The sequence below is a fragment of the Zootoca vivipara genome, chromosome 9 (genome assembly GCF_963506605.1).
Source record: "Zootoca vivipara chromosome 9, rZooViv1.1, whole genome shotgun sequence".
Lineage (NCBI taxonomy): Eukaryota > Metazoa > Chordata > Lepidosauria > Squamata > Lacertidae > Zootoca > Zootoca vivipara.
Genome location: NC_083284.1, coordinates 51,827,830 through 51,849,425, shown reverse-complemented (window position 1 = coordinate 51,849,425; position 21,596 = coordinate 51,827,830). Strand labels below are relative to the sequence as shown.

Here is a 21,596-nt window from a genome sequence, read left to right as displayed (position 1 = left end):
TGCAAATTAAGAGAATACTTGTTTTTATGGAACTCTTTTGGATTGACCACTGTAGACAACTGGTCTTCAACTGGTGGGTCGGGCCTGATCCAGTATAGGTCACAACAGGAGCAATACCACCATGCAAATATATGGTAAAATATTAAGAAATAAGTTCCCAAATGCATGCTTGTGTTAAAAGTAGAGCCTAGATCTGAAAAGTTTAGATAGCTGCCATAGACAGTATTAGCCCAAATGAACCAATGGTATAAGACAGCTTCCTTTGTTGCTATGAGTAAAAGAATGAATGAAAACAAAAATATAAAAATTTGCCTCTTTTTCTAAGAATTTATGGTGGCTTTTATTTATTGTTGTAAATCACATAAATTTGTTTAAGGTCTCAAAGAGACCGTTATACTGAGGTTTCAGTAATATACTAAATATACCATGTTTTTATATATGCTGGAAGCCACCCAGAGTGACTGGGGCAACCCAGTCAGATGGGCGGGGTACAAATAATAAATTATTGTTATTATTTTACAAATATTATCATTGAAAGGGTAGATGATTAACTAACTAATCAGGGATAGTTACCTGATTGGGTAAGCCAGGCATCCCCAAACTTCGGCCTTCCAGATGTTTTGGACTACAATTCCCATCTTCCCTGACCACTGGTCCTGTTAGCTAGGGATCATGGGAGTTGTAGGCCAAAACATCTGGAGGGTCGCAGTTTGGGGATGCCTGGGGTAAGCCAACAGCCCTACTTAAAATGAAATCACCTTTATTTCCACATGAAACAGACATTTCCATTTACGAGTTCCAGAAAAAATGTCATATTAGATTGTAGCAGCAAAAAGTCTGCGATGCCCTGGAGACTGACAAGTTTATTGTGGTATGGACTTTCATATGCAACATTTATTTCATGCACCTGATGAGTCAGGCTGCCTTCAGTCTAATTGTATGCCTGCCCTCATTTCATGAAAGCTTTCACTCTGGTACACATCAAGAAAAATGTGTGGCTTTTTCAGTGGCTCAAATCTGTAAAACCAAAGAGAGATCTCCTGGGCTCCTCTAAAAAGCTATCAGAACAAGCAAGGTGCAATAAAGTCAATGCATGCAAAGGAAGGGTTGCCAAAGCCGCACCCACAAGTTCCACTCACTAAAATCAGGCTTCAAAAAAACATCCCATTGTAGCCAAGGGTGTTGTGGTGCTTGCCAAGTCACAGTACAGTCGTACCTCGGCTCCCAAACACCTTGGGAGTCGAACTTTCTGGCTCCTGAACCATTTTCGAACGTTCTTTCAGAAGCCGAACATCCTGCAGCCAATCAGAAGCCACGCTTTGGTTTCCGAATGTTTCGGAAGTCGAATGGACTTCCAGAACAGATTCCGTTCGACTTCCAAGGTAGAACTGTATCTCCATGGTGCCCACAACATTTGCTGCAATTTGTAAATGTGCCCACAGGCCCCAAAAGACCAATAACCTTTGTTGAGGAAATTTTAATCTGTTTTAACTATTTAACCTTTTGTATGTTTTAAAATACGGTTGTGAATTTTTCTTGATTTTCTTGCTTTGGTTTTTTTGTGAACTGCTTTGAGGTTTTTTAACACTCAAGCGTTGTATAAATTTTATGAAATAAATAAATGTGCAGGCTGGTTTTCTAATCGTGAGCAAACCCTTGACCTGACCTATAATTACCTTTTGATGCAAGTATTTCTGCAAGGACTATGCGCAAGCTCAGCGACCGGGCATCCTTTGAGGGCAGAAGACAATACACCAAAATCTGAGAACATGCTTGTAGGAATCTTGCTTCTTCATCAGAGTTCCTCAAACACGGATGCAATAAAAATGGCCGTGGCTGTTCTTCCAGTCTAAAGAGGAGCAGCAGAAAGTTAATCATCTTCTAATCATCACTGCTTGAAGATTCCCAATCCATAAATGAAGAAAGCCAGCTACCTACAAAACCACTGCCTTGGTTGAATGTTACAAGCAATGCATTATTATTATTTTTGGTTACAGTATGACTTAGTTCTACGTTTCCCCACAGCAAGCCCCTCCCTTCTTCCCTATTCGTTATAGAAAGAAAGGGAAAACAGCAATTTAAATCACTTGGGCTTTGTAATGTTAACAAAGTTATGAACCTTTCTCAATTTCTTAAACACACACACACACACACACACACACACACTGTGGTTTCACAACACCATGCCATGGTGAGGTTTAGTAGTTTGTGGGGGAAAGGTTTATGGGGACAAGCATCAGATCTCACATCCCTGTGTTCCCTCCTCTGACATGTCTGTGGAGGAATTTGAAAGGCGTCACTTCAACTTCATGCTATCCATTGCTTTGAATAAACCAGATAAGCTTTAAAAAGCTCAATGAATTGGTTCAAACAAACATACAGCATGCAAATGAATTTTTCAACACCTCCATAGCTGCCAAGTTTTCCCTTTTCTCGCGAGGAAGCCTATTCAGCATAAGGGAAAATCCCTTAAAAAAAGGGATAACTTGGCAGCTATGCACCTCCAATGTCTATTTTACAGAATTTCCATACAAAGCATTTATCACAGAACATTGGATGATTTTCATTTTGGTCCATCTTGTTGCAAATTGCAAGGGAGCTTGCAATTGCCAGTTTGAGGCCTGCTTTGCAAATGCCGTATAAAAAGGCCCTGACCAGGGCTTCATTCATTTCCACTTCCAATCAGCCAGTAAAATACTTTCAGTATATGCTTGCATAAGAGGGCAAGTATGCAAACATGTACTGGATAAGTTTATCTTAGCAGGTATTTGAAAATCCTTGATGCAGCTCTTGCAATAAAATGCATGCCAGAAAGTATTCCATAAATCTCTAACATGTTCTGATGCAGCATTTTCTGGCAGCAGGTGATAAGTAAAACGAGAGGCCCACCAGGCACAAAGTACAGCATTCACAGCAAAGACAGAACAAAATCAAACATCACCTAAAATAAAAATAATTTACAGTTCATGAAACACACCAGCCCAGTTGAGATGCAATACTAAACCATGGTTTAAATCCAGTTTATTAGGATAAGCAGACCTAAGTCCTGGGTTCACACACTTCCCCTCTGTCTCCAAGTCTTTGATGCGTGAAGTGAAGAAGTTTCAAGTTTCTATTTGCAGTTCAAAACAACCTGCAGTCCTTATTCAAAGGAAAACTATAGTTTGTGCAAACCAGTTAGATCAAACTGTAGGGTAAAAGACATTGAATTATACATTCAGTTTCCTTTCCCCTAAATAAACCCTGATAGTTAAAGAAAGCCGTCCGTTCCCCTGAGCCCACCCACCCACAGTCGTTTTCATAGCAAAAAGAAAGTGAGACCATGTAACTTCCCAATCACTTGGACAATCAGTAGGGTAGGAACTGAGCTCAGGAAAAGCACAGTGTAGGGGACACTTAGTCCAAACCCCTGACAAATTATTCAGAGCTGGCTAAGCATTCTCAATCAACCGAGGCTTTCAAGCCAGTCTCTGGAGGAACAATCCTGGGCCAAGGAGAAGTAAGAAGCAGGCTACTTTTCTTCCTTCATCCTGCGAGTTGCTCTGACTTTGCACACTACACTCCATTGTCAAAAATATATTTTCCTGAATGCACAAGGACAGCCTTGCAACTTCGGGCCACCATGGCTTGGAAGGAAGGATGGTGTGGCCATTTTGATACTGCTGTCAAGTTCTGCAAGGGAAATTGGTCTCTTACTAGTGGCTGAAACAAGCATGCTGAGAGTGGCATTTTAAAAAGCATTATACACCAAAAATCTGTTTAGAAAGTAGGGTAATTGATATTTGGTCAAGGTGTGCAAGTGAGAGTCTTTTCCAAGGAAACCTGGGACCACATTCATGTTAGCCTCCTAACATTCATGTTAGCCTCCTAACTCTAATTGGAACTTTAAAAAAATAAAAATAAACCCTGAAGCCATTCCGGTTGGCAGAATTAAAGCAAGTTTGATCTGCAAGAACCCTTTTCCGGAAAAAAGGTATAATTTAGGGCACTAGCAAGAAAACACAAATCCTATAGATATGGATGTTTCCCTTTTGTTTCATTTGCTAAGAGAGAGACCATCTAGCTACCAATTCAGATATTTCAGCTTTTATTTCTTAATTGCTTTAATATTTCCGGCTAGCCTTGAGACTGCTATTTGCAAAGAAAAACCCTCTCATGTTTCACATGTCTACCACGTGCATTAAAATGACTACTGGAAAACCTTCAACCTAGTTTACAAGGTATGTTTGTTCTCTGCATTTTCCTGTACAGTAATACTTTACCAGGCTATCAACAGCAATTTAGCAACTTGCAAGTGACCCCTCCTGAGGGTGTAAGCAAGAGCAAAGAGTGTGCCCAAACCACATAAGCTATAATTAATGTGCAACTGGAACAAACTCATGTCTTGATTCATTACCTGAGCCTGTCAGAAAGTTAAAACTAGTACCGGTAACTGCAATTCAACAAAGTGAGTGGCAAGTGTTAGGATCTCACAGGTAAAACCGGGACCCATGCCAGGCAGAATCAGACTGGCAAACCAGCTGTTCCCCACCACGGCACTAAAAGTTTGCATGGATTTTAAAACACAGTGAAATCCTGTTAAGTCTCCATGTTTTAATTCCCAGCTAGGCATTCAATTGTAAATATCTAAAAGAGCACATATTGTAAGGACACCAGAAATGTAATATGGATGATTGGCTTCCCAAATTGACCAGACGAAATCTCAGGCAGTTGTACATATTATAAAACAGATTTATTAAAACATTTATTGCAATAAATGGTGGCAGTGAGAATGAGTTTCTCATTCTGCCCGACCCTTGTCCATGTACAGAGGGGCCATTCCATTGTCACGGGTGGGACACTTGGACCATGTTTTTTGGTATTCACACATGCGTAAGAATGTAAATATACATAAAAATTAACAACCAAAATTTGAACTATGTTCTTAATAAGATACTGAACATTTTACTAATTTTTAATTTTTTTATGGATATTTTTGACAATTTTATTAAATGTTAAAGTATTGTCACGGGTGGGACAAAAAAGGACATGGAGCTTGAGATAAGTTTGATTTATGGAAAAACTCTGTGAGTTCGGAGGTGAATCAATTATAAACTCAGCATATCTGTTTAAATCAATGTTTATTGGTTACAACTATGCAATCAGAAATTTAGGTTAAGAAATTTAATGATACAAAATTAAGGAAAAAATGCTGTCACGGGTGGGACAATGAAATGTCACGGGTGGGACGCGTCTGGCATACACTTGATTTAACATACAATTAAGGTTGTTAAAAATGGAATAATTACAAAAAACCTTTTGCTATTACTACACTTACTATCTACCATAGCCTACAAAGTATAATGTTGTATTTACTAAAATTAAAATCGATTTTAAAAAATATTTTCTTCTAGTCCATCTCTGGGCCAATCAACCACTTTCAAACACATCTACATTTTCAGTAAATTCATAAAAAATGTTCCTTCTGACTCGTTTAACATTAGGTTGGGGTAAGATACTAAGAATATGTTCAAACTGCACATATGATATGTCTTTTTCATCAACTTGAAACAGCTTTCCAGAATTGTTAACTGCTCGCATACACATCACCTTGACTTCTCCATCATCTTCAACATTACTTTGGCATATTGCAGCATATCTATATTTAGTAGGCCTGGTTCTTTGTCTTTTTGTAGTTGTTTCAAATTCAACTAAAACATATGTCCCAATAGTCACTCCATCAACGAACGGCTTCAATCCAACCACCGGCACATCTGTTTCATTTGTACAACTTGCTACACCATCTTGTTTTTCTGTGTCACTTTCAGAATCTCTGTAAACATCAGAAACTTTTAACTTGAACAGTTCTGTGAAGACTACGTGGGTGGACTTTTGAAAAGAAGGTCCATAAACTAAACTTCTTTTGTCTTTAGCTTTAAAAAAACGGTTGGACTGCACGTTTGGAATCTTCCTCACCAAAGTCCAGCGCTCGTCTAGCATCGCCATATTTGCACTGATATCAGTAGGTGTTAAAAGGACAAACTTCACTCTCGGTACTGCTTTTTCAGCACATTTAACAAAATCTGAGGCTGAATTGATTACTACTCTCCTTTGTTTTACTGCATTCCAAACTGCTTGCTTAGTTAATCCACCAATCCCATCCACGACACCCTTGCCGTGGGATGTAGCAAAAAAAAAACCATTCCCCATCAACACCAAAGTCTTCAGGCATAAAACACAGATTGGACAGTGTGTACTTATTTTTGAACTGACCAGCACATCCGTCAGAATAGATTTTGACCTTTGTCAGTCTGTTAAATTCTTAAGTTCTTCAATTATGGCTTTTATGCATGCATATACTGAGTATTTGTCGTGGGTTAAGTGATCCGAAACCACGGCAAAAGAACGTACTTTGCCTTGAGTCCAAGCACAACCTGTAAATACTGTGATTTGGTTGTGGGTCCAGTGTGCACTTTGGATTTCATCTTGCGATGTTGCCAAATAGTTTTCAGCAAAATCCACTTGAAGAATCACCTCATCATCAGCTACTGTGTCTTTCATATTTTTGAAAGCTTTAGTTTGTAATCACTTTACAAAGAAGTGCTTCTTAAATTTACTAAATTGATTTTGTAGCTCATTGACAGCTTCTTCTATGGTTCCTTTTGCTTCAAAAACCTTAGGCCGGCTAGAACAGTCATCTTTCCATTGCTTCCAGAAAATCTCAGACGACATGTTTAAGTCTTCATCAATTAGGGTGTGCAAATTAAGTACACACTTTTTGCATTCACCATTCTCATACGTTCTGCAGATGTAGTCTTTCCCATTTTGTGTATTGATTCAAAGGTTATATTATCTGTATTACTGTATGTATTCGCATTAGGGTAAAGTAACGGTAACTGCCTTTATGTTCCAGAAGGAACAGCTACTATTGGTTCATTCAAGCAGCTGCATTTGGCTCCTTAGTCTTATTGGTTTCCACCAAAAGGCAGCTTTGTGGTTGCTTGAGATTGTTCCCTCCAAAATGTATCCCTTTCTAGCTAGTTCCCCTCTCCTCAGTCCCTCAGTCTTGTTTGCCAGAATAAAGAATTGTTACATGAGGAATCTGTCTCCTGTCTGCAGAGAGCTGAAATCACTTGCTGAAATCACTAACTCAAGCTACAACAGTAAAACAAGTTGAAAACTGTCACGGGTGGGACAGAAAAAGAATTATTAAAATTTCATGGTGTTTACATTAATTAACTGCATTTTTATTATTGATAGGTGTGTTATACTCTAATACATACTCCCACAATAAAACAAACATAACCTATAAATTAGTTTTATCACAAAATAAACTTTTGTACCTTTTGCTGTCACGGGTGGGACACTGAAACAGCATCCCATTCAATAATAAAAATAAAATAGAAATAACTTACCTATTTAAAAAATTTCAAGTCCAATGTGTAGACAAAGTTCTTCACTTTAATAATATACCAACAATGACAACCACAATTTTTGTTTATCTTTAAAAAATAATGCCAACCTAAATGAACAAAATTAAGCTACACAATCAGAAAAGTGATACTGAAACTTCAAGCTCAAATTTCTCATGAAAAAAATAATTTTAAATTCTTTTTTTCTTTGGAATATTGAACTTTAATATGTTTAGTTAATGAAACTATAAGTAAAATAAGTATATTTTAAAAATAATTTTTTTCTTATCAGGCTCATTTTTCACGGAATGGCCCAGAGAGCTTTTATACCTTTTTGACAGAGTGAAGATCAGCCTTTCTGCAGTACTTCATCCACCAATCAAGAGAGAGCACCCCAAGATGCAACGTCATTTACCTAACTCCACTAAGTGGCGTTATGTACCTGGTACCTTCATACACGTGTCTATCTGGAATTTTATAGACACAATTGTGGTTGTGCCCTACGTAGAACTTGCGGTTTTTGTGGCAGGGCTACATCCTCTGACAGTGGGTTGAAACAGGCCCTGTCTAGTTTGCTAGAGTTTCTCAGAAGTGCTGTGTGTGGTTAGATCTTTGCATTAGATGTGCAAACATGCTGTTCTTGTGCTGAAACAGAGATAGAATTCTACTGGCTGCATAAAATGGATTCCCTCTGGTTACTTTAGGGCCTGTGTGGCCTGACCAGGATTATTCTGGCCCTGGTCATTGCCACCCTATATTCCCTCCTCTTCAATATGGAGATGAAGAACAGGTGTGTTTCTGCATCTCCATTTGATTGACCCATCGCACTACAGTGTTTCCTGGTGTTTCCTGCTTGGCAGGGGGTTGGACTGGATGGCCCTTGTGGTCTCTTCCAACTCTATGATTCTACAGAGGAGCCAGCAGCTTCCCATGCTCCAATGTTAGGTCAAAGGATGGGCAACAGAGAGCAAAGTAAGTGAGGAAGCTTCTGCTGACTTTTCCCAGCTTGTTACTCAGCTTGTCTCAGAAGGGTTACCAGAAGCTTTTTAACTATGACCAACCTGGGAGCCAAGAACTAATCTAACTCCATACACTGGGCAGACCTTCACCATCTAGGCTAACCTTGTGGTACAAATCAGCCTGCTTCTTAATGTTTTTAACATCACTCTGAACATGTTTACTCTGGTTGTATACCGATGTTAGTTCCCTGATCCGTCCAATATCGGTCACCACGCGTTGAGCCTGATTGATGTACACACAGCAGGAGGAGTTCAAAAGGGCTACCTGGCCAGCTGTTAATTGTTCAAATAAAATCTATTGTCTCTTGCGTTGTGAACTACTTAAGTACATGATTTTTTCCTTTTCTTTTCTTTTGAAGCCAGCTGAAGCATATGAAAACATTTTCTGAGCACCGTTACTGGCATTTTGTCAGTATCCTGTGCGGCGGTAGCCTCATTTCTAGTGTGGTGAATAGCATTTTAAAGGTTGCAGAGATGATTTTTCTGAACCAATCCTCTGCTGTCTGTTTGTACAGCCCTTTTAGGCATAAAATCAGTCTGATGCTTCTTTTGGCTTTTTGGTGCTGTTTCAAGGATATTTAAAAACAGAATACTGGGTGCCTATGTTTATAACAAAGTCCAGATGCAGGTAACTCTTAAGTCACCTTGACCATGGCTCCTTGCCATGCCTGCCAAACCGACGAACTCTCTTCTGCTGGGACCCCCTTGTCCCATCTTTCTCCGAACACTCTTCCTTCCTCTTTTACATTGACCGAGACATCTCCGTCCTAGCAACTGACCTTCACCAGTGACCTTTGAACCCCTTCTGGTTCCTCACTGGTCCTTGAGCCATTATTTGTTGCTGTTTAACCACTGCCTTTCTCTTCATCTTCTTTCTCAAAATGCCTTTCTTCTCTCTGGGGGGGGGGAATACTGGTTTGCGCCACCCTTTTTCTCTGAACTTGTTGTTGGCAGGACTTGTAAATTAAATTTCTTTTATGACATTCTGAATTTATCTATCATGAATTCTAGGGAAATCACATTTTTCCCTCCTCTTGACCATACTCCTCCCATTTATGGCCCTGTATCCCCTCATTCAACCAGAGCATGCACTGCAAACTTTGCCACACATACCATGCATTGGACACTTTACCACACTCTACCTCCCAGTTTTTCCTTGTTTCCTAAGTATCTATTTGTCAGGGGACCTCCTCCCTACTGACTACTAACATACACATTTTCCTCCTCCCTTTGCCTCTTACCCAAAGCGCCTGGTTTTCCCAGTTGACCTCTGATTAACTGAGTACTACCAACACGCTGGAGATGTGATCAGGATCTCCCTTCCCCTCATTAAAGGGGGCCAATTCCCTTCAAGGTACCTTTTCCCTTTCTACTTACCCCAGCCGGCTTTTCCTGTTCTTCCCTTCCAACCTCGGTCCTTTTGCCTCTTCGTCCAGGGCACGGAAACTCAAGGGCCGCCTCTGATCCTCCGGAAAAAGTCTGCCGGTGTGCACCAGACCAGAGGCGCCGTTAGGAATCTGCGCCCTGTCCAGTGGGGCAAAAGGGGACTGCCTCTGGTTCAGGGAAATGCCCTCATCCGAGTCACGCACAGCACCAGAAATGTAAGGACACCAGAAATGTAATATGGATGATTGGCTTCCCAAATTGACCAGACGAAATCTCAGGCAGTTGTACATATTATAAAACAGATTTATTAAAACATTTATTGCAATAAATGGTGGCAGTGAGAATGAGTTTCTCATTCTGCCCGACCCTTGTTCATGTACAGAGAGCTTTTATACCTTTTTGACAGAGTGAAGATCAGCCTTTCTGCAGTACTTCATCCACCAATCAAGAGAGAGCACCCCAAGATGCAACGTCATTTACCTAACTCCACTAAGTGGCGTTATGTACCTGGTACCTTCATACACGTGTCTATCTGGAATTTTACAGACACAATTGTGGTTGTGCCCTACGTAGAACTTGCGGTTTTTGTGGCAGGGCTACATCCTCTGACAGTGGGTTGAAACAGGCCCTGTCTAGTTTGCTAGAGTTTCTCAGAAGTGCTGTGTGTGGTTAGATCTTTGCATTAGATGTGCAAACATGCTGTTCTTGTGCTGAAACAGAGATAGAATTCTACTGGCTGCATAAAATGGATTCCCTCTGGTTACTTTAGGGCCTGTGTGGCCTGACCAGGATTATTCTGGCCCTGGTCATTGCCACCCTATAATATGTAATATTACTGTGCTATACTGGTATCCCAAGCAAGAAAGCTCAAAGCAGCCGCCCCATTTTTAAACACAGAACATCCTTAAGAAGTAGGTTATGCAAAAGCAACATCTAGTGCCCACTTTGGTGACCTTATTATTTGTGCATGCTATAGTTTTAGTCCTGCTGATCATTTTTACCTCACTTTTAAGATCCTGCTGCCTTTTAATAACTGTATTTTTTATTATTCAGTTCTGTTTTATTTATATTTTAATTGGGTTTTTAAATTTGCATTTTCCTCTTATGTGAAGCACTCTGGGAATTCATACTGAAAGCTGGAATAAAAATAGGCCAAGGAGCTTTCTTTCTCTGCTAGAGAAAGCCACATAGCAACCTGGTTCTTAATATATTGCATCAAGAGCATCTCCAAGATAAACAAACAAACCGGCCAGCAAGGTCATGCACTGAGCTTCAATGCCTCATGGAGAGCTGCCACATCCCAAGGACTCACATATACCAACTACACAGCTATTAATCGGCCACATTCAATGTGCAACAGGTGGGAAGGGGGGGGAATACACAGTTGTGTTTCAAAGGATGTAATCGGGAGATTCCAAGCAGTCGCCTAGCTGGCCCATGGGTCCGACCACACAAATATACTTTAGCTTGGGTTGTGGTTTTTTTTAAGTTGCTCCTAATGCTTCCCTGTTTGTTGTGGTTTCTGTTAATCACCTTTGCCAACTAGGTACTGTACTGCCAAATGCCAAGACCAACAAAAAACAGAACTACAAGAACAAAGAGGAAATTCCCTTTGCAAGAACATCAGCTTTCACAAGATACTTCACATGCATATGTAGTGAACACACCCAGGTCAAAGGGATTCAGTTCCTAGTGCAAGAGAAGTGGACAACAAATATACAACTGCAATCCATGTCTGATAACACATCAGTGGCCTTATTCTCTTTATTTATTTATTTTAAAAAAACCTCTTGCCAAGTTTTGCTTTCTGGCAACCTCCACAGCCCATCTTTAACTGAGATCAAAAATGTCTTGAATCACCCCACCCCAAATGCTGAATAAATAGGCTAATAATAATAATAATTTATTATGTATACTGCACCCATCTGGCTGGGTCTCCCCAGCCACTCTGGGTGGCTCCCAACAGAATAAGTGGCGAAGTTTATCATTTTTAATACAGGACAGAAAACACTTATGAGTTTGGCCACAATTCTAACCTTGATGGGAACAATGCCTTGCCATGCACACGGCATAGAAGGTAAACCTGTACCATATGCACCAAAACAATAGAAGTTCATTATATATTTAGGTAGGAAAAGGAGGGTCCATATGACTGCCAGAAGAGTAGGAAGAAGCCTACACTTCCGATTGCCTTTCTGCTACTGGCCAGGGTCTGTTCAGCTCAGTAGACTAGACACAGGCCAACCACAATGTATGAGGGAGCATGCGGCATATATAGTCTCTCAGAGGTTTGACTTGTATTGTGACACACGTGCCAAAAAAGTTGGTTATCATTGCTGTTTATCGTTGTTTCTGTTGGTGTTGCCTCAAAGGAGGCTTCACTATTCTTTATCATCATCATCATCATCATATGTATTTATAGCCCATCTTTTTCTCTAAGCAGCTCAAAGTGGCTTCCTCTCCTTCCTCTCCTTGTTTAATCCCCACAAGAACCTTGTGAGTAAGGTTAGGCTGAGAGGTATTAGGCTGAACCCTGGTATCCCATGTCCTGGTCCAGCAATTTAACCACTACACCACACGGGGTCTCTCAATACAGTTCAAACACAAGCAAAAGGGGAAAGGGAGAATAGCTAAACTAAAATGGAACAAGAGTGTTGTGGGGAGTATGTTTTTACCTGGAACTGGCTGCTTTAAGGTCACAAAAGTGGGTTAACAAAGCTTTCACTACATCGCTGCAGACGACTTTAACTATATCAATGTGAGTGAGTCTCTGTCGCAGCTGCTTGGCAACTTCCCAGAAGTCTTCGGATAGCAGGTGGTACAGCTGTCCCTCGTCTCTGCTGAGGTGACCATACCAAGATAAAATGTAATCTCTGTAGCTGTAGTCAAACACTGAAACCAAAGCAACACCAAAGTTGAAGCAGAATTCAGTCAAGAGCTCTGGGGCGGGGGGGGGCGGGGAGTACTGTTATGAACAATTGGTGCTTAAAAACATTGGCTGCTTACACCTTCAGCGTATTGCATTCTCCCACCTTTAAAAAAAATAAGAAAGGGACGATATAAGAAAAAAATGACCTTGGAAAAGGTTCCTGGGGGTTCACAGAGTAAGACTGAAACTGCCATTTGTCAGTCACCTTACTAGAAATCCTAAGTAGCTACCTATAACTGTAAGTAAAAATAAAATATGGTAATTTCCCACAGATTGAGTAATTTAATTAAGTACAACTGATAAAACACACTGTGTCACATGAAAACTAAGCTTTATTTTATGAAACTATTAAATACCCAGCTCTATCACACCTTTTTGGTCTGGCATGCCTAACTGCTTTATAGTCACATGTAGACACATCTTACTGAGTTTTAAATAAAAAAAGCTCATGCTGTTCACTAAGACAGCTGCGTTGGTTCACTTCCCACTTTTTAAAATCAGTTACTTTCACTTTCACAGGAATGACGGTTTGCAGATTTAGATGCAGCATCAAATTAACAGACATTGCCAGAGCAGTTACCTGATTAAGAAGAGCATGTGAAGAGGGGACAAACAAACTTTACATAACATTAGAGGTGACTGAACCCACTATCAACTGTAGATGGGCATGAAATCCAAAGTGTTGACTGGTTTTGGTTCAGATGTAAATCCATGCGCTTCTACCCACAGCTCCTTCGCACCGAGCCTCCTATCTCTGGTCACTGTAGATCTCAACCCAATGCATGAAATTTTCTGCTAATAGCAACCACGCCAATTGCCCACATTGCATGGCGGACTCTTCCTGCCTTCACAATTAGAATGCTCATGGTTAAGCCCCATGCGAGGCTACTCCCTACCACTGCAATACAGCCTTTGCAATTCAGCATTCATTTACAGACAGAAGCTCTCTAAGAGACAACAGAAAATACTATCCTTTATCTGCTGGCAACTCAACCTAAGCCATGTCTTCACTCTTTTTAATTAAATTATTTGGATACTGCCTTTGGAATATCATCCCTAGGCTGCACAATACATTTTATAAAACAGACACACTCAGGATATATCAGCATCATATATTCTTTTGATGACGGGTTCCTTAGTTTGAAAACCCAGCTATTACAGACTTTCTTTGATTGAATCACATCTCTTACCCGCAGTGTTTATCCTAACTGCCTGCCTCCTCCAAGAAGAAGCCAATGCAAGAGAAGTGGATCCTTGATCATTTTCAAGGCCAGCCTCATGATTCTCCAATACTGAATAGGTGATAATTTAAAGGGGGGGGGGGAATAGACCATATTGGCTGTGAGTCCTAGAAGACCTGCTCCTTGTCTTTTCCGCCTGGCCTGGGAGGGCAGGGCTCACTTCAACTACAAAAACTGAGGCTGCTGAACAGACTCTTTGTTTGAGGTTTTTTGTTGGTGTTGTTGATTTTTTTTGTATCTTTATTTTAGAACTTTTGTGGAAATTGTTCAGTTTGGTTGCGTATTTTTTTAGTGTTTTCTTTATTGTTTATGACTACTTTTGTTATGTTGCAGTTCTGTATTTTTTCACATTGTAAGGCACCTTGAGCATGATTTGAACTGTGGAAAGTTATTTATTTATTTATTTATGTATATATGTATGTTTGTTTGTTTGTATGTATGTATGTAATCAGTGCTATTTTTCTAGAAAAAGAGGTGTCGGAGCTCACCATGAACTTCTCCCTTCTCTTAGAATAGCAATAGCATCCACCTGAGCCATGCAGGAGCTGAGCTCCAGTGAGCTCTGGTTGAAAATAAGCCCTCTATGTAATACCGTATAAACCTCCAAATGTAGAAAGGAAGGAGCTAGGTGTGCTCTCTATGAAGACTACTGTTCTTGTTTATTCAAGTAGTCATATTCTGCCTTGTCCAATGAAGCTTCAATTTGTTAGCCAGCGTCCAGTCTCTTGTGTGTTTCCAACTGCAGTCCCCTGTGCCACCTCCAACTCTATTCCAGAGGATCTCCTGATCTTTCACAGCTGAAAGGGAGAGCTGAGACTCAAGAGCACTCCATTCTGTTAGGGGAACTCCACTCATGGATCCAACCAACCATACAATACATCTACTTTAGACAATGACAGCAGTTACTGATATTCAGATTCCATGCTACTAGTTGCGCAACCTGAATGTATCCCAAAGTACAGTGGGTGGGTGTGGGGGAGCTTCTCAAATTTTTATTTTACAAAATCCCATGGTGTGAAATATTGAGGGCAATGACTTTTCATCAAATAACTGATTATCTTTGAGTCCTACCTTCTTTCAGAGCTTTATCCATGTTATGAGAAATCATCAATCGCCTTGACTGGACAGATTCATGTGCGTTTCCAGATAAAAGAGTCTGAAAGACAGCAAACATGCACACACCTAAGACATGGACGAATGCAGCATTTAAATAATATTTGATTGCTAAATCCAGCAAAGCACACACTATGTTCGAGACATCTAGCCCAGTCTTACGACTAGCCCAGTCATTTAAAAAGTAATTTTCTTTCCAAATCTGGGGTTGCCAAAACTCTGAGCCAGTCTCCTGACTCCAAAAGTTGTTCATTTTTTAAAATGACCAATCTGAAGCTAGAAAATTAAGTTATAATTTGCAAATTTGCAAATACATGTAAACTAATAAGGGAAGAGAACCATTCATCTTCTGTCAACCCACAGCAGATTTGACAGCCACAGTATGCGAGATAAGAATACAACCATATATTTGAAGTCACAAGGAGTCAGCATTCAACATTTGCTGCCAACATGAAAGGGGGACGAACATGATCGGAATCAACCTCACCCAGGAGGAGGACTTCTTGTACAGCTAAATGTGTCCAATAAATGTGCATCTCCACAGATAAAAAACCATCTCCCTCAAAGCTTCTCCATCTCCAATGACTCTAAAAGCAACACTATGCAAATAGGGTGATTCAGTTGTTCACCCAAGTTAGCAGCAGTATTGTCTTTGAAGTTAAAGATGAGCAGCAACAGCTTTAATCACAATAACCCGCAGAATAGGTATTTACAACTGGCTTCGTTTAGATGGTGTGAGGCAAGCCACCATGTCATGAATCACATTACATACACATACAAAAATGCAGCATATATATTGTATAAAAAATCCATCAGTCAAAATATTACAGATACTAAAAGCAGGGTGGATAATAATCAATGATGTTTTTTAAAAAATAAAAAATGGATTTTTTTGATTTAAATCGGATTTTTTTGATTTAAATCGATTTTTTTGTTTTAAATTGGATTTTTTTAAATAAAATGTTTTTTGAGGAAAATATATTACCACTCAAAGGTTATTCCATCATGAAATAAAGATTAGTTTTTTAATTATGTAGAATAAGGTTGTATATGTTTAATTTTGGGGGTAAATAAATTCCATTAATCCATTCACAATGTCATGCTCTTCCAGAGGTTTTTGTAAGATTATTGGGCAGTTTCTCTGCCTACAAGATATTATCACAGGTGCTTGGTTTACTTTTGCAGTTCTCAAAACTGCATTTGACTCAACAGAGATCACATGCCTCTTCTTCCCAGCAAAAATGTTATAACATGAACAGAGTTGAGAAAAAGACCTTAATCCTATTGTTCTACAAACCTATGAATACAGAAACAACCCCTTCAGTGCTAAGTTTCAAGAAGTTCAGTGAATAGAATAGAAACAATATTTTTCTGATTGTTTGGAGTGGACAGTATTTAGGTTTTTCATGTGTAGGCTGGGCTGAGTTTCTTAAAATATATATATTTTGTTTTTGTTTAGCCAAATTAGTTAACAAACATGGATGTTTGTTTAAGGAAATAACATATGCTGTAATGTTATTGTTTCAGTTGAATAAATCTATTTAAATTGTTATTATTAAGGTAATGATTATTTTTCTCCTTCCTAAGTACAACAGTAAAGTTGTCCATATATGAATGATTAACCTATTAAACTAGGGATAAAAAACTAATATGAAAAGTTGTTATTCTAAAAATCTTCATCTACTTGCATATTAAAGTTATACCAGCAAGAATTAGTCTTTATGTAGAAAACTATGATTTAAATCAAGCCTTACTGACTAGTGATTTAAATCGTGATTAAAATCATGATTAAAATCAGTTTGATTTAAATCAAATCCACCCTGACTAAAAGCACCGCTCCCATCCTACCCTGTTTCCTGGAAAACTACCAGATGTGATGTGATGTGCGAAATCTGTGATCAGGATCTCCCTTTTTTTGTTTTGTTTCTAAAAGTAGCAGCTTGGGGAAGGACTCAAATTGGACTGGGACCACTGTAGTGGGGAGGGGGGGGGGTGAGTCTCATATATGGTAGCCAGTATAGGGCAGGGCTTGGCAAAAATGCCCTGGTGAGCCAAATGGGGAGTCTTGGCAGGTCAAATTTGGCCCATGGGCTAGAGCAGTGTTTCTCAACCAGTGTGCCTCCAGATGTTTTGGGACTACAACTCCCATCATCCCTAGCTAGCAAGACCAGTGGTCAGGAATGATGGGAGTTGTAGTCCCAAAACATCTGGAGGCACACTGGTTGAGAAACACTGGGCTAGAGGTTTCCCACCCCTGTGCAACATGGAATGTAAGTGCTCTACGTGGAAAGTACAGCCTCTCATTTCATGGGCATGCTGTGTACACTGCTAACTGCATACTCAGCGTGCTTTCTTCTTATGTACACTTCTGATTCACACTCAAGGGTTATGAACATATGAAACCACTTTATACTCTCATACCATTGGCCCATCTACCCCCATAGTGTCTAGTCCAACTGGCAGTAGCTCTCCAAAGGCTCTTAAAACCAAAACATTAAACGCCACAATATTAAAAAAAAAACAATTACGAAAAGCTGCAGAAATAAACACACACAGCATAGCATACAAGAGGGATTTTACTAAGAACATTTGCTTGGCTTTGAAATGCCAAGCAAAGTACTGTACCATTCCACATTTGGGGTAGACCACCAAGTAGGGAAGGTCCTTTCTCCTGCAGCCACCTGCCATGCCACAAATGGCAGGGGCACTCAAAGAAGAGCCTCATATGCTACAGTGCTAACCCCACTTTCCTAAGTCCCGTTGAATACAATAGTTACTGTATGGCAGGTACATGTGGAAATAAACAGTTCTTCTGGCTTCAAAAAAAAGGGTCTAAACTAGGTCAACGAAAGAGCTATGGCCTTCTCCGCAAAGCGTTCTTAGATATTCAGTTCAAGCAACCAAACACAGTTCTGTGCATATTTATCTCTCCCTCTTGGTTATCTTCAGTCAATGAAAAGAAACGGGGGAAAACCAGCACCATCAACAAGCCCATCAACTATTTCTAGGGAATTATGAGGAGGAACAAAAACAGGCATAGCGCCAGGAACATAATAATAATGGACTGTCCACAAAAGAAACATCTTATTTCAATCTAGGGCCCAAATGAAAAACTCAGGTTGTGAAGGAGCAATACTAGATGAGTCACACATGCTTACTGTTAAATATTGAGACAATTAATATTCCTCAGTGGATCCTGCCCTCTCACTCTGGGTGTCAATTAACGCCATATTTAAGTTTTGTAATGAAGAGTTGCTGCTTCTAATAACATTTCGGTATTAGTTCTCCAGCCAGCTTTGGATAATGATCCCCTTGGCCAAATAAGCGGACATATGAACAAACGTTTTGCCTGCGCCCACTCTTCTATTGTAAAAGCAATCAACCCAATAAGATTAACTAACTAGCATTTCCCATTTTGTACAAACCGGAAAACTACGGGTTACCAGTTTTCAAAGAAGCCAGATCTAAAGCCAACTTCAACTATGGTTAAAGGCTTCTATGTTTGATTACTAATGCTACAAAGGAAGGACTGAATATATACGGTATGTGGGCAAAGGTTTGTTCCTATGCAGGGCTTTTTTTTTACAGCCGGAGCTCACAGGAGCTCAGCTCCAGCACCTCTCAGGTGGGTGCCATTGTCATTCTAAGAGAGAAACAGAGAAGTTCACAGTGAGTTCTGGCACCTCTTTTTCTAGAAAAATAGCACTGCTCTTATCGCAGCTTATTAAACTAAAATATATGACCTATTCATCAGATTTGCATACACAGGAAGGCCACTTTTGTGTTGCTTTAAGTACACACGTCTTAACTACTTCCTAATCATTATTATAAAATGTATTATTATGATTATTAACTAAATTTGCATACCACCCTTCCCCCAAAGGCAGTCTCGTTGCTCTGTCCCAGCAGTTCAAAACCATGCCAGTGCAAGTAGATACATAGGTACTGCTGTGGCGGGAAGGTAAACAGCCTTTCTGTGCACTCTGGTTTCTGTCACGGTGTCCCGTTGTGCCAGAAGCGGTATAGTAATGCTGGCCACATGACCCGGAAAGCTGTCTATGGACAAACGCTGGCTCCCTCAGCCTGAAAGTGAGATGAGCACTACACCCCACAGTCGCCTTTGACTGGACATAACCGTCCAGGGGTCCTTTACCTTTTTTTTAACCTCACAACATAAACATTAAATGTAGAGTACATGTATCTTTTATTTGGACTGGGATCTAGAAAGCTAATGAAGGGACATTTTATGCTACTTTAGGGATTGTTGTTGTTGTTTAGTCGTTTAGTCGTGTCCGACTCTTCGTGACCCCATGGACCATAGCACGCCAGGCACTCCTGTCTTGCACTGCCTCCCGCAGTTTGGTCAAACTCATGTTCGTAGCTTCGAGAACACTGTCCAACCATCTTGTCCTCTGTCGTCCCCTTCTCCTAGTGCCCTCAATCTTTCCCAACATCAGGGTCTTTTCCAAGGATTCTTCTCTTCTCATGAGGTGGCCAAAGTATTGGAGCCTCAGCTTCACGATCTGTCCTTCCAGGGAGCACTCAGGGCTGATTTCCTTCAGAATGGATAGGTTTGATCTTCTAGCAGTCCATGGGACTCTCAAGAGTCTCCTCCAGCACCATAATTCAAAAGCATCAATTCTTCGGCGATCAGCCTTCTTTATGGTCCAGCTCTCACTTCCATACATCACTACTGGGAAAACCATAGCTTTAACTATACGGACCTTTGTCGGCAAGGTGATGTCTCTGCTTTTTAAGATGCTGTCTAGGTTTGTCATTGCTTTTCTCCCAAGAAGCAGGCGTCTTTTAATTTCGTGACTGCTGTCACCATCTGCAGTGATCAAGGAGCCCAAGAAAGTAAAATCTCTCACTGCCTCCATTTCTTCCCCTTCTATTTGCCAGGAGGTGATGGGACCAGTGGCCATGATCTTGGTTTTTTTGATGTTGAGCTTCAGACCATATTTTGCGCTCTCCTCTTTAGGGATACTCAGGAGATTTCTGTTGTTGTTTATAACTCCCTCAGACCACCCTCTTCCAAATGCTGTATCACAAACTCTTCTAGAAAGTCCCCTCATTCAAAAGGGATTTACTATGATCACACGGAGTTGGGTGTTCGGATCAAATGAGCCCACAGCATCTGGGAATTAGTTACACAATTATCTGAATCTCAGGCTTGAATAACAAGTAAGCTAATGTTGGGTAACTTCCCCCTGAACCAAATAGTGGAGAAGCCAGGGTATAGGTGGGTGTTACTTTATTAGAATGAATGAACTTCTCTAAATCCTTAAATAACATTTTTTTTAAAAAAATCATGTCAAGAAATACCTCACTAGGAAGAGTACAGGCTCACTGGGAAAGGACTTGAGCAATACAAAACAAATCTTATCTCATGCAACTGCTTCTCTCTGACCTACAAGAGTGCTCTATTTAAAATGTGTTTACAGCAACAGAACTGACTCCAATACTGAAAAATTAGGAACAAAAGCGGGGGGGGGGGAATCTCAAGCCTGAAGGTAAAATGCTTCCCAACTCTCAGGGCTCTCTCTCGAGGCCATAACTTTTCTCGGGCTCTGTTGTCTATTCTCTAGTGCTTTTGCCTAGCTGGAATGTATCACAGAACTGTGGCAATGCCTCTTGCCTATCTGGTCAGAAAGATGTGTTTATGTGGCTGCATCCACCACTAGTATGCAATATTGCTCATGAAGGAATGTGTTCCTTTGGCTGAATAATGTTCATTCCCCAATAAACTAGAGTCAAGTTCTGACTACAAATACTTCCATTACATTTTATGGATAATATTTGTCTACTTGTATTATTTATATCCCATCCAGAAAGAGATTCTCTAGGCTGCCTATGGTAGCAATAAATAAATAAAAGTTACAGTACAATTAACAATAAAAAACAAAATATAGTACCATGCAGATAATAATTTCTGGTCTACAAAACACCCACAATTTGAAATGTTATTAAAATGTCTAGAAATCAATCATTACACACACACACACACAGAGAGAGAGAGAGAGAGAGAGAGAGAGACAGACAGACAGACAGACAGACAGACACAGAGAGAGAGATTACCCCTTCATACTTTACCCATTTGTGCTGTCAATAGTTAAGAGTAGCATACAAGTGGATTTTTCCATTGTCACTACTGTATATTTTTACAATCTGAAACTGAAGTTCCAAAGCATGTCCTGACCACAGTATCAAGCACCCATCATGAGGAAACTAAGAAAATCCAGGTTTGGTCAACACCTGGAACAGAGACCTGTTGTGGGAACCTTAGAGTTCCAGGATGTAAGAAAAATGGGAGAAACAACCGTAAGAAAAGTAATAAAAACCAATATTGATCTGGTTGCCTGTAACAAATAAGAATCAGAACCAGGTAGAACATACTGTATTGTATAAAAGTTATTTCCACTCTACACACATCCAGAGTGGAGTCCCCTTGATCTTAGCCAAAGGGCCGAGAAGCGACACAAAGTCCCTAAGATGATTGGATGGTGCCGTGAATGCC

General features: G+C 40.1%; 1 protein-coding gene across 3 annotated transcripts in view; it reads right to left on the bottom strand.

Moving 5' to 3' along the window:
• Window positions 1-21,596, bottom strand: part of SNX25 (sorting nexin 25) — a 58,644-nt gene that overhangs the window by 31,176 nt on the left and 5,872 nt on the right. For all 3 annotated transcript variants that reach the window (XM_035111747.2, XM_035111744.2, XM_035111746.2), the window contains exons 2-4: window positions 15,038-15,122; window positions 12,472-12,688; window positions 1,677-1,849 (exon numbers count right to left, since the gene is read on the bottom strand). In XM_035111747.2, coding sequence (XP_034967638.2) covers window positions 1,677-1,849; window positions 12,472-12,688; window positions 15,038-15,122 — 475 coding nt within the window. The remainder of the gene's footprint in view (window positions 1-1,676; window positions 1,850-12,471; window positions 12,689-15,037; window positions 15,123-21,596) is intronic.